General features: G+C 38.2%; 2 protein-coding genes across 3 annotated transcripts in view; both read left to right on the top strand.

The window, feature by feature from the left end:
- The first annotated feature begins 10 nt into the window (after window positions 1-10).
- Window positions 11-5,253, top strand: LOC137198898 (zinc finger protein 85-like). The gene is made up of 2 exons (XM_067612906.1): window positions 11-511; window positions 2,493-5,253. The coding sequence occupies exons 1-2, from the start codon at window positions 319-321 to the stop codon at window positions 4,085-4,087; spliced, it is 1,788 nt and encodes a 595-aa protein (XP_067469007.1). The 5' UTR covers window positions 11-318; the 3' UTR covers window positions 4,088-5,253.
- Window positions 5,254-9,276: 4,023 nt separating this feature from the next.
- The window catches only part of LOC137198890 (zinc finger protein 665-like), a 52,570-nt gene continuing 49,331 nt past the window's right edge, over window positions 9,277-12,515 (top strand). For both annotated transcript variants that reach the window (XR_010931700.1, XM_067612895.1), the window contains exon 1: window positions 9,277-9,828. Coding sequence is in view for 1 of the 2 variants with exons in the window: in XM_067612895.1 (XP_067468996.1) it covers window positions 9,636-9,828 (193 nt within the window). In the remaining variant the exon portion in view is untranslated. The remainder of the gene's footprint in view (window positions 9,829-12,515) is intronic.

Raw genomic sequence — 12,515 nt, forward strand, 5'->3', positions numbered from 1 at the left:
TCTAATTTTCCCTTCTTTTATTTATTATTAGCAGTAGTGATTTTAGTTGGATTCCTGGTCCACACTCCACTTCAGGTGGCGGCGGTAATGCGCCATAAGGTTGTTTGCTTACCGCCATAAAACTCAACAAGAAGAAGAAGAATCAATGTGAAAGAAGCCTCAGAGCTGCTGAATGATTAATGAACTGTCTGAAAGGTGTTTTCCACCTTTATTCATCTCTCGCCAGCTTTCAAAGCCATAGAAGTTAGCTTAGCCTGCTAGCTGTAAACGGACCGGCTCAGAGTTTGATGGAGAAAAAGTTTCTGTCATCGTGTTAAAATGTCTAAAGTCCAAATGCTGAGAGCGTCGGTGACGCAGCGACTAACTGCGGCTGCTGAAGAGATATTTGTGCTGTTTGAAAGATCGATAGCAGAGTACGAGGAGGAACTTTCTCGATCAAAAGAGAAGAACGAGCGACAACGCAAACTACTGGACGCTGTTTTCAACCCTCAACTTCAGCTACACAGAGCAGGTTTGTTCATTAAACATTTATATAAATCTTTAAATCAGTTTGAGGTCATACTTCAATCAATAAATACAGCAATGTAAAAATACTCCATTACAAGTAAAAGTCCTGCATGAAAAATCCTACTACAGTAAAAGTACATAAGTATTATGAGCTTGATGTAGTTAAAGTATTGCAGTAAAAGTACGTAAGTATTATGAGCTTGATGTAGTTAAAGTATTGCAGTAAAAGTAGTGGTTTGGTCCCTCTGACTGATATATTATTATATATGACATCATTAGATTATTAATAGTGAAGCATCAGTGTTAGAGCAGCATGTTACTGTTGTAGCTGCTGGAGGTGGAGCTAGTTTACACTACTTTATATACAGTTAGCTAGTTTAGTCCAGTGGTTCCCAACCTAGGGGTCGGGCCCCTCCAAAGGGTCATCAGATAAATCTGAGGGGTGGTGAGATGATTAATGGGAGAGGAAAGAAGAAAAAACAAAGTTCTGATACACAAATCTGTTTTCAGTTTTTGGACTTTTTCTCTAATCTTTGATTTTTGCTGAAATATTGGATCATTTGAACATTTATTGAAATGAAAGCATGTGAGAAGTTTAGAGGGAAAAATCACTATTTGGTGGATCTGTTAACGACTCATAGACATGTGAAATGTGACCCCGACTACACACTGCTTTTTGTAAGACGTCAAAAGCCAAAAAGGTTGGAAACCACTGGTTTCATCTTTAATAATGTGTTGTATTTTAAAAGCTTGTTATATTATCCATTGTGTCAAATCTTCATCTGAAAAGTAACTAAAGCTGTCAAATAAATGTAGTGGAGTAGAAAGTAAGATCAAATGATATTAAATGGACTACAGCACTTGAGTAAATGTACTTCCACCACTGAATATCAGAATATTAATGTGTGTTATATAAATAAATAACATTATTATTACTTAAAACACACAGTCCACCATCAGAAACAGATTTTACATCCCTGAACATATGAAACTAATTAAAAACAGACAATAGATCATTTTAAGTCCTCTCCACTCAAAAAATGTGTTTTGGAGCCAATCATTGTTCAGTGCTCATAAATTGAGAATGAACTTTACAGTGAAGTAAGGGTAGTATTTAACTTTTTGAAACTAAAAATATGAATATTCATAGATTCTGGATTTTTCAATAAGGGAGATGGAGGAGATGCAAGTTTAAGAATTATTAATTATTATTAAATTGTTTGAAAAACCTGATTAAGCACAAACATTATTTAGGCAGAGTAATTTTATGTCTTAAAACACTCTTGGAGCTGATCTATAAACAGTCTATAAGTTACTCATCCATCAATCTGACTGAATATTAATTTAATTTCATTGATTTTAGATGGTGTACCTAATGGGACAATAAAGTCAATAATAATAAGAAGCAATAATGGTCCAGGAAGAAGATGGTGTCTGCTGCGTTGTTCAGCTTTCTGAGACATTTTAATATCCAGGACTTGTTTTCTAATGTTGTGTTTAATATGAATAATATTAATAATCTGTCTGTGTGCCAACTATATAGTTCTAGATTTAGCGAACACTTCTTAAAGCTTTTGCAGCTTCCTTCTGTCCCGCATTGTTTATTTTTTACTCGCTTCATGTCAGTGGACTGATTCAGGGCATAAAACTGGAAACCTACACCATTTTGGTTAAAACAAATTAGTTCCTTTACAGCTGTAATTTGAGTTTAGCACCACAAATGCCACGCGTAATGGACAGTTAAATATTAAGGGATTTGCTGAAAAGCCCAGCCATGGCACCAACTATGGTGTCTTAGTCTCTAGTTGGATAAAATGTGAGTTTCCAAGAGAGTAAACTGTGTATGTATCCTAATCAGTCTATAATTGTACTGAAAACAAGCCTACATTTAAATGAGACAAGACAGTCAAACTACTGTAAATTAACCTGAATAAACCTCTTTGTGTTTCCGCATTAATGTCTGATTTGTTTCCTGTTTCCTGCAGACGTCCAGCAGCTGTTGAAGAGTAAAGAAGAGGTTCCCCCTGAACAGCAGGAGTGGAGCTCCAGTCTGCACCAGGAGGACCCAGAGCCCCCACACATTAAAGAGGAACAGGAGGAACTCTGGACCAATCAGGAGGGAGAGCAGCTTCAGGGGCTGGTTGGTGTTGATATCCCATCCCCTCCTGTGTCAGTGAAGAGTCTAAGAAAAACTGAGAACAGAGAGGCAGAGCCCACAGCCAGCAGCTCAACTGAGCAGATGGAAACAGAAGCTGATGGAGAGGACTGTGGAGGATCAGAACCAGCCAGGAACCTAGATCCTGGTAGACAATTACAACCTACTGATGAGAGGACTTCAGATTTTTCTGATCCTGATCCTGATGTCAGGAAGGATAACTGGAAGGTGACCTATGAACCTCAGTCAGGTTTACAGAATTTACCTGTAAGCAGTATGAGTCTGACAACCTTGAAAAAAATATTTACCTGTTGTCAGCATGGTGAAACATTTGACAAAAAGATTTTACTGGTGAAACACTGGAAACATCATACAAAAAAACAATTTAGCTGCTCACTTTGTGGGAAAAAATTTGTCTGCAAGGAAACTTTGAAGGCACATAAGAAATGGCACGAAGGACAGACCGAATGTAGTTGCTCACTTTGTGGTAAAATATTTACACATGTAGGAAAATTGTCACTGCACTTGAACTCCCACAAAGAGATCAACAGATTCAAATGCAGTGTTTGTGACAGAACATTTCATACATTTTATGCGATCAAAAGACATAAATGTAAAGGTGAGTCCTCAAAGCTTCACAAACCTGGGACGAGTCAGGACGAAGAGCAGCTTCAAGGACTCAAGGAGGCTGATACACCCAAGTTCACAGTCATTCCTGTCCCTGTGAAGAGTGAAGATGATGAAGAGAAACCTCAGTCCTCACAGTTTCATCAAAGACAAACTGAACAGATGGAAACAGAAGTTGATGGAGAAGACTGTGGAGGACCAGATCCTGATAGACATTTACAACCTGTTAGTGGAGACAATACTACAGACTCTTTTGAACCTGAAACAAAAGTCAGGGAAGATTATTGGAAGGAGACCAGTGAACCTCAGTCAGTTTTAAACTTTCTGAAAAATATTGGCTGTAACACTGGTAAGAAACCATTTCACTGCTCTGAGTGTGGTAAAACATTTAGCCTTAAGGGCAATCTAAAGACGCACATGAGAATTCACACGGGAGAGAAACCGTTCAGTTGTTCAGTTTGTGGTAAAGCATTTATACAAAAAGTACATCTGACACGCCATATGGCACGTCAGACAGGGGAGAAACCGTTAAGTTGCAGTGTTTGTGACCAAAGATTCACATGGCATTATCAGCTCAAAAACCACAAGTGTGTCGGTGAGTTCTCACAACTTCAAAGCCAAACTGAACAGATGGGAACAGAAGCTGATGGAGAGGACTGTGGAGGACCAGAATCAGATCTAGATAGACATTTACATCCAGATACTGATGATAAGACTCCTGAATCTCGAAGGAGTGGTGATGGTGGGATGGAGAACAGGAAACCTCAGTCAGATTTAAACTCAGAAAAGTCCCTGTAAGTGATAGGAGAGCTAATACTCATGAAAGAGAGAAACCATTCAGTTGCTCAATTTGTGGCGCAAAATCTGCATCAAAGAGTGGTCTGAAAAAACACGACATGCCACTTCACAAAGAAAAGATTCAGCCGCTGTAATTGTGACAGAAGATTCTCTTGTTATAGTGAGCTCAAAAGGCATAAGTGTGACAAGCATCCTGAGCTTGAAGTTGAAATCAGCGATGATGAGGTACCCAAGAAACCAGTGAAAGATAAGAAACCATTCAGCTGCCCCGAGTGTGGCAGAAGATTTGCTTCACAGGCAGCACAGGATAATCACATGAGAATTCATTTAGAAGGGAAAAAATTCAGCTGCCAGTTCTGAAGTGCAGCGACTTCAACGCAAAACATGTAATCTCACAGAGCAGATGGTTGGGTGCGCTCAGTGCGACAAAAGCTTCGGCTACAATTCCAGTCTAAGGCTCCACATGAAGTGCCATTCTACAGAGAGACTCAGTGATTGCCCTATGTGCACCAGAAAATTCAAGAGCAATCTAAATGTGCTAAATCACTTGAAGGTTCATGCAGGAAACCAAAAACATTTCATCTGTCCTTTCTGTAAAACAGTTTAAATAAAGAGCTGGATTAAGCACATGAAAACCTACATTGGGCAGAAACCAGCTGATCAGTTTTTGGCGAAAGAATCAAAATGAGTAGAAATATCAGTTAATATATTGCGAAACGTTTTTGAAAGTTTTTCCCTGATTGTCTTCAATTTTGGCGTTAAAACTTTAAAAATTGTATCATAAGTTCAAATCTCTCAGTGAAAACCACAGGTCTTAATTTAAAACATGTCTATGCCCAAATATCTTATATCACTCTGAGTAGTTCAGACATTGATTTTGTGTATTAGAGCAAAGTCTGACTCATCTGTCATCATTGCTTTCTGTGAAGCCTCAGCAGATAGAAACTTTTAATTCGAATTTCATCAATTAGAGAATTTTTTTTGTTTGAAAGCTAAATGTTTTTCAAACTGTAACTTCGGGCTAAAGGTTTATTTCTGTTGTTGATAACATGATGTAGCAAATTTTTCTCCCAAGATAAGCGGAAAGTTTGGTTTCTCTTGTAAACTTAACAGCAACAGTTGCTGATGTTTTTCTTGTTAAATTGATTAAAGATGACTTGATTTCACTTGTTTACCTTGTTTTTCTTTTGCAGTCAGTCAAACAGTGAAGATCCAATCAAATCACTTTCCTGTCAGTTGCAGGACTGCTGCTTCCCATCATGAGGCTCATTAACATTCATCTAAACAGACATGACAGTCTTTCACAAATGTTTAATCAATAAATGAAAATGACACAATAGAAATATTGTATCAAACGCTAAGGTGGGCACTACAGGTTAATGAAAAACTTATAGATTTTTGTATCCAGCACTGATGCCACTGAGGATGTGCACACATCTGTTCTGACTTATTCTACAGTATTTATTTCTTACATCAGAAATATGACATCATGTCCTTTTTAATGGCTGAGTGGGGAAATTTCATTGAACAGAAATGTAATGTGATGTGCCTCAATGAATAAATACAGAGATGATCGCAAACATTAAAAAGTGCATGAGAGCGATGCTACAGGTTGTTATGCAACACCACCAGGATCAGTATTCACCAGTGGAGGCTGGTCCATAGAGGCAGAGGAGGTTGCTCCTCTATTTTTTGAGAGGCAAGAGGGAGGTCAAAATATAAAAAAGAATATTTGGTTGAAATAAACCATTACCAATCTCAGTATTATTTATAAAATATATTTTCTCTCTTCTTTGGAAGAAATCCATCATTGAAATTCTGGTTAAAATGCTTCAACTGCGACACCTGCAGGGCGCGAGGAGAAAGAGCAGCGTGTGAAGTGGTGGTGGGGGGCAGAGGGGGAGAGTGAGGGGGAGTAGGGGTAGAGGAGGACGGGTGCCCGCTGTCCTCCGCAGGGCCGGATCTCTTACATCAATTTAATGTACTTCATTTTTTTTCATGCTAATCTATGATTGGCAAAGACACGTAAAATAACGCTCCAAGGGAGGACGTCCTCCCTAACCAATCAACAACCAGAATGCAATATTGACATCGAGTTGGTCCAATGATAGTTTCCAGATTTCATCTTCAATTCTCTCCACTGTAAGGAAGAGTAGCAGCAGTAGATAGCTCCTTACGTTAGCCAACACAACAGTTAGCTTGTTGTAGCAGCCTGAAGGACTCTTTATACATCCATGGAAGGACTGTTAAGGACTGTTAAGCTAATGGGAGAAACTATCTGGACTGTGCAGCGCAGCAGCAGCAGGACACCGCCAGGGAGCGGCTGGAGAGAGAAGAAACCGGAGAAACAACCAAGAGAGTTAGCTTGTTTGTCATTGTTGCTAATGATATCAGACTGTTTAACCAGCAGCCACAAAGTTCTGTTAATTAACAAACAAGATGACCAACAGCTACAAATGGATGCTATGACATGAATACTTCATCTCTATGATAGAAAGAAGAAGACGTCAGATAACGTGAGTCAGTTACAGCTTCTCTCTCTCTGTCTCTTTGGTCGCTAATTTCATCACTGGTGGTTAAATATTTCTCCGTGGCTGTTGTGTGAATTTATCTCCTTAACAAGAATGCAGCAGAGATCATATAACGTTAATGTGTTGTAGGTGGTTTGCTTGTTGAAGTTTCTGGACTCACTCATTCATTTGTAATTGATCCAGTTTTTAATTGAGTAGTTGTTCAGTCACCTGTTGATGTTGTGTGATTAGTGAGTGAGTGTGCAGGAGGTCTGGCTGCTTGTTGTGACAGTTTCTTCAGTTTGTTTTTAAGATGAGTCTATATTGAGTAATAAGCTTAAAGTAACTAGAATAATAAGTGTTAACATGTCAACTTTGTAGACTACATTTTGTATGTCGTGCATATATATAAGAGTGTGTAAGTCATGTATTTGATACATGTATTAATACTTTCTGATGTGAACCTTCACTTTTAGATCTGTGAATGTTTTTAGTGTTCAGTCTTTCTAGTATTCAGCACTGATCTGTACCTGTATCAGATTATAAGCTTTGTGGTACTTTATATATTCCTGTATACTAAGAAAATATATAGGAAACACATGTAAATCATGTGATATGTTGTCTGTTTCTGATGAGAACATAAATCTGTTGTAACAATAGAACAATGCCATAAATTTGAATTTTGCTTTGTTGGTAAAATGACACATTCTGAACCACTCCATGGCTAAAATGAGCACTTCTTTGTTTAGAAACAATATGTATAGGCCTATGCTATGTTTTCACCACTCAGGGGTTTTTGTTTTTGAAAGCAAATTGTTTTAACGGCATATAAAATTGCCCCCCACCCCTCCGATGTCATCAGGTAGAGACAATGATATAGTATGATGCAGTTTGTTGTAAGATTTCATGTTGGTTTTCCTCCTGTCCTCCCCAATTTTTTGAGTCACCAGCCGCCACTGGTATTCACCTGCTTTTAGTGCGTTCTCAACAACGTCAGACATTAATAACTGGTTGCGTGCGTTTATTTTACTGACGTCTGGTCACATGGTCATACTTTAAATGTTGTGTACAACAGTGCTTACCAACCTTTTTGACTTGGGAACCCTTAAAATAAAGCAAATCTACTGGGGACCCTTCATCACGTTGCCAGTTATCGTTTCATACATAAAATATCAGAAAATAGATAAATATATCTGTTAAAGTTCCCCACAGTCCAAGGTTACATCTTCAAATGTCTGGTTTTGTCAGACCAACAGTCCAAGACCCAAAGATATTCAGTTTATCATCTTGTTCGACAAAGAAAAGCAATAAATCATCATATTTGAGAAGCTGAAACCAGCCCATTTCTTTCATTTTTGCCTAAAAAGTGAGTATGATTATTCAATTATCAAAATAGTTGTTTCTGTCAATTGACTAATTGATTATTGACTAACCTTGTGCTCTTGAAAGAGGACTTTTTTGTTTTATTTGAAGGTTTGAGGGGGTAAAATACAGAAATCCACAAGAAATGAAGCAAAAATGAGAAGGAAGCCTGAAAAAAAAAAATCACAATTTTGCATCCAAAATATGTTTTTTCTTCTGTATCCTATCCTGTCCAATCATCTTGCAACCCCTTTGATTAATTCAGTGACCCTTTTTGGGGGTCGGGACCCCCAGGTTTGGAACCACAGTCCTGTATGTCCTCACAATCACATTGACGGTTAACAATTAATTCTATTATATTTTTATATCGTTTTGTATTATAGTGTTTATTGCCTTGTTGCACTGCCTGTTGGCATCTACGTCCTATTTGGCCCAAACTTAAGCTTTATGGCACTCACTCGTGTTATTGTCTCCTGACTAGATCCCCGCTTGTGTTGTATCAGTCTAATATGTACGTCGCTTTGGATAAAAGCGTCTGCTAAATGAAAAATGTAAATGTAATGTATGCAAATGATACATCACTGCAGTCTCATACCGAAGTGGAGACAGATTACTTATTAAATTTATGTTTATCTCTCCCAAATTTTATGCTTTACTTGTTTTCTGATTCATCATATAGTTAAAAATATGTTAATTGTCGGTCTGATCAACAAAAGAACCATAAACAACACAAGATTTTTCTTTTCATGATGTTATTTCCTCCATTAAACTGTTTCTTGCTGACAGACAGACTCTTCCTGACTTTAATTCTATTCATAATAACAGTTAAACACATTTATATTTTATATTTTTTAATCGTCATTTCCATTCAGTCACACGTGAGGCTGAAAATTCCTGAGCAAAGGTTTTGATATGAGTTAAATCATTTCCATTTGCCCTGAAACATTCAGCCAATTACATATTTTCCAGTGTTCAGAAGACACCCCGATCATATTTTGGGTTATTGAATAATGAATTCACTATCATGATTATCAAAAAATACAGATGCAAATAATCAATAAATAGTATAAACGCATTCCGCGAGTAGAAATGGTTCCTGTGCGTCTGAGCAGGACACCGTATGAAAGCAGAATGCAGGTTTTTATTCAGGTGTTTGTTAAACAGGTAACAGGCTGCAGAGAGGAAACAGCATCACCTTTATTAGTGTCAGCACAGTGCACATGTGCACAGACACAAACTCCATCAGGAGTCTCTACAGCTGTTAAAAACCGCCTGACAGCTGATCCAGCTGTGATCAGCTGATGCCGTCATCAGAAACGGACGTCGCTTCACGTGACGCCTCAGAGGAGAGGACGTCTCATGTCTCTTAAAACAAACTTCCTCTTTTCCTCTCTCCTCGCTCGGTTTCCTTGCGTCTCTCCATGCATCCACGGTGGGAAGATTAGGACTCAAGGAAAAGACGCAAGTGAGGGAAACGTGGATGCAATTTAAGAGACTTGGGATGCACCCATAGTCATCAGGGTCCAGGATGGCGACAACCTCAACATCCAATACATGAGTTTATTTCCGTTTCGCTTATAAAGCGTCTCCTCTGATGTCAACATAGAGGAAGCTTCAGATATAAACGGACAGGGTTCAGAGAAGGAGTTTGATGGAGAAAATGTCATCGTGTTAAAATGTCTAAAGTCCAAATGCTGAGAGCGTCGGTGACGCAGCGACTAACTGCGGCTGCTGAAGAGATATTTGTGCTGTTTGAAAGATCGATAGCAGAGTACGAGGAGGAACTTTCTCGATCAAAAGAGGAGAACGAGCGACAACGCAAACTACTGGACGCTGTTTTCAACCCTCAACTTCAGCTACACAGAGCAGGTTTGTTCATTAAACATTTATATAAATCTTTCAATCAGTTTGACGTCATACTTCAATCAATAAATACAACAACAGCGGTGGAAGAAGTACTCAGATCCTTTACTTCAGTACATTTACAGCAATGTAAAAATACTCCATTTCAAGTGAAAGTCCTGCATGAAAAATCCTACTACAGTAAAAGTACATAAGTATTATGAGCTTGATGTAGTTAAAGTATTGCAGTAAAAGTAGTGGTTTGGTCCCTCTGACTGATATATTATTATATATGACATCATTAGATTATTAATAGTGAAGCATCAGTGTTAGAGCAGCATGTTACTGTTGTAGCTGCTGGAGGTGGAGCTAGTTTACATTACTTTATATACAGTTAGCTAGTTTAGTCCAGTGGTTCCCAACCTAGGGGTCGGGCCCCTCCAAATACTCAAAGTACAAGTACCAAAAAATTGTACCTAAATACAGTACTTGAGTAGATGTACTGTTACTTTCCACTGCTGTATATCGGAATATCAATAAGTGCTGTATAAATAAATAATGTTATTATTACTACAAACACACAGTCCACCATCAGAAACAGCTTTTACATCCCTGAACATATGAAACTAATTAAATAGATAGATTAATAGATCATTTTAAATCTTCTCCACTCAAAAATGTGTTTTGGAGCCAATCATGGTCCAGTGCATATACACTGAGAATGGACTTTACAGTGATGTAGGAGTATTATTTAACTTTTTGAAACTAAAAACATGCATATTCATTAGGGGTGTTACGATTCTCCAAATGCACGATTCGATTTGATTTTCGATTTAAATGTTTTTCACAGCACCGATGGCTACACCATTGTTAAACTATTAGAGTCTTTATTTATAAAGATCAACAGACCATTGGTTCTATGCCCTGATAACTGTCATTTACACTTTCAGATTCCTCTTTAAAAGGATAGGCTACATGGTATTGAGTGTTATGTAACTACCATATTTTTTTGGGGAGGTGTTACCACACTTAGGCCATATGGTCAAATTTAAATAATTATTTAAAATGTAATAATTGTAACCTATTTCACCACTCCATTTGGAACAAACTTTTAAACACAAAAGCAAAAAGAAAAGCCACTAGATGGCAGAAGGGTACTTTACAACAACAACAACAACTTGAGTTTACTCATCTGCAGCAAACAAAGTTTAAGTGTTTAAGTGTGAAAATTAGGCTTGTTGTCTACTTTACTGCGGTAAGATTTGTGTTTTAACAACGTTTCACTATGAGTTATTGATCCAGGAAGTTTCAATCTATCAACATATGTCCAACTTTATGAAAGTGTGTAGCATAGCATACTTCTTCTGTCAACGACGAGTTTATTGTTTACACAACTCACAGCGAAGGCAAAATGTTTCCACAATGGAGACTTCAGGGAAACAGGAAATTTTCTAATTGTGTTGTTTCTCCATCATCTCCTACTCCAACCATGGCCATGTAGCTGCAGGCTACGTCAGATGCGCGCAAGTAGGCGGGGGTGGGAGAACTGTCGATCCTGCTTTTGATTTTGAAGGTTGAAATCAAACACTCATTTTGATCGATTTTCGATTTAGATTCGAAATGGCGACACCCCCAGTTTACATAGATTCTGGATTTTTGGATAAGGGAGACAGAGGAGATGCAAGTTTAAGAATTATTAAATATTAGTTAATTGTGTGAAAAACATGTCAAAAGCATGTCAACAACTATAATTAGGAAATGTCAGCTGGTGCCAATTTCAAAGCTTTACAAATACTCTGACTCTTCAAACCTTGTGTGAACACTCAGCAACCATGGGTTCCTCTAAGCAGCTGTGTTAGACTCTGAAAATGAAAGCTATTGATGCCTCACAATGCAAGGGAAGGTAGCAAGAAGATAGCAAAGCGTTGTTAGCTTGCAGTTTCCAGACTGTGAAATCTAATTTAAGAGATGGCTTTACAGAAGAGGAGAGTCGTCTTATTCACCTCTTCAACACCAAGCCAGTCTATTTTCCATTTTTCAATTGTAGAAGCAGCAACTTTCTTGGCTGTCTTATTTGCGAGGGGGTGGTGGTGCTGGTGACGGGTCCAGGATTTGGGTTTCTTTCCTTCTTTGGTAAGAGTTTTTTTTAATGAGGTACCAGTCCATCGCAGCAGCCAACTTCACTGCAGTTGCAGGGTTGCATGGCCTCTGCTCGTAACAGCAGCGTAGTGTGAACAACAGTGCTGTTTGTGTGAGTGAGTGCTAGAGACAGAAATGGAAATTAAATGAATTGAATGAAAATAAAATGATGGCTTAATGTAGGATTAGGATATTGGCCTAAACTGTTAAATACAAAATAATTTTTTTGAAATCTTGGGGGCAATTTCTGCCCCTGGATCATGGTTTTTAGGGGCGTTATTAGACTTCTTGGGGCATTTTTGCCCTTGACCCCTGTTTATTTCAAATGCTGATCCTAAACATACCTTGAAATCCACTATGGACTACCTCAATAAATGCAAGCTGAATGTGATTGTGGAATGGCCCTCACAGTCCCCTGACTTTAACATAATGGAAAATCTGTGGGTGGTAGATTTGAAAAGTTCTGTGCATGTAAGACGGCCCAAGAATATTGCAGAACTAGAAGGCTTTTGCAAGGGAGATCCCATATACAAGAAATGAAAGATTTTTAGGTGGCTACAAAAAGCATTTGCAAG

This window comes from Thunnus thynnus, chromosome 15 (assembly GCF_963924715.1).
Source record: "Thunnus thynnus chromosome 15, fThuThy2.1, whole genome shotgun sequence".
NCBI lineage: Eukaryota > Metazoa > Chordata > Actinopteri > Scombriformes > Scombridae > Thunnus > Thunnus thynnus.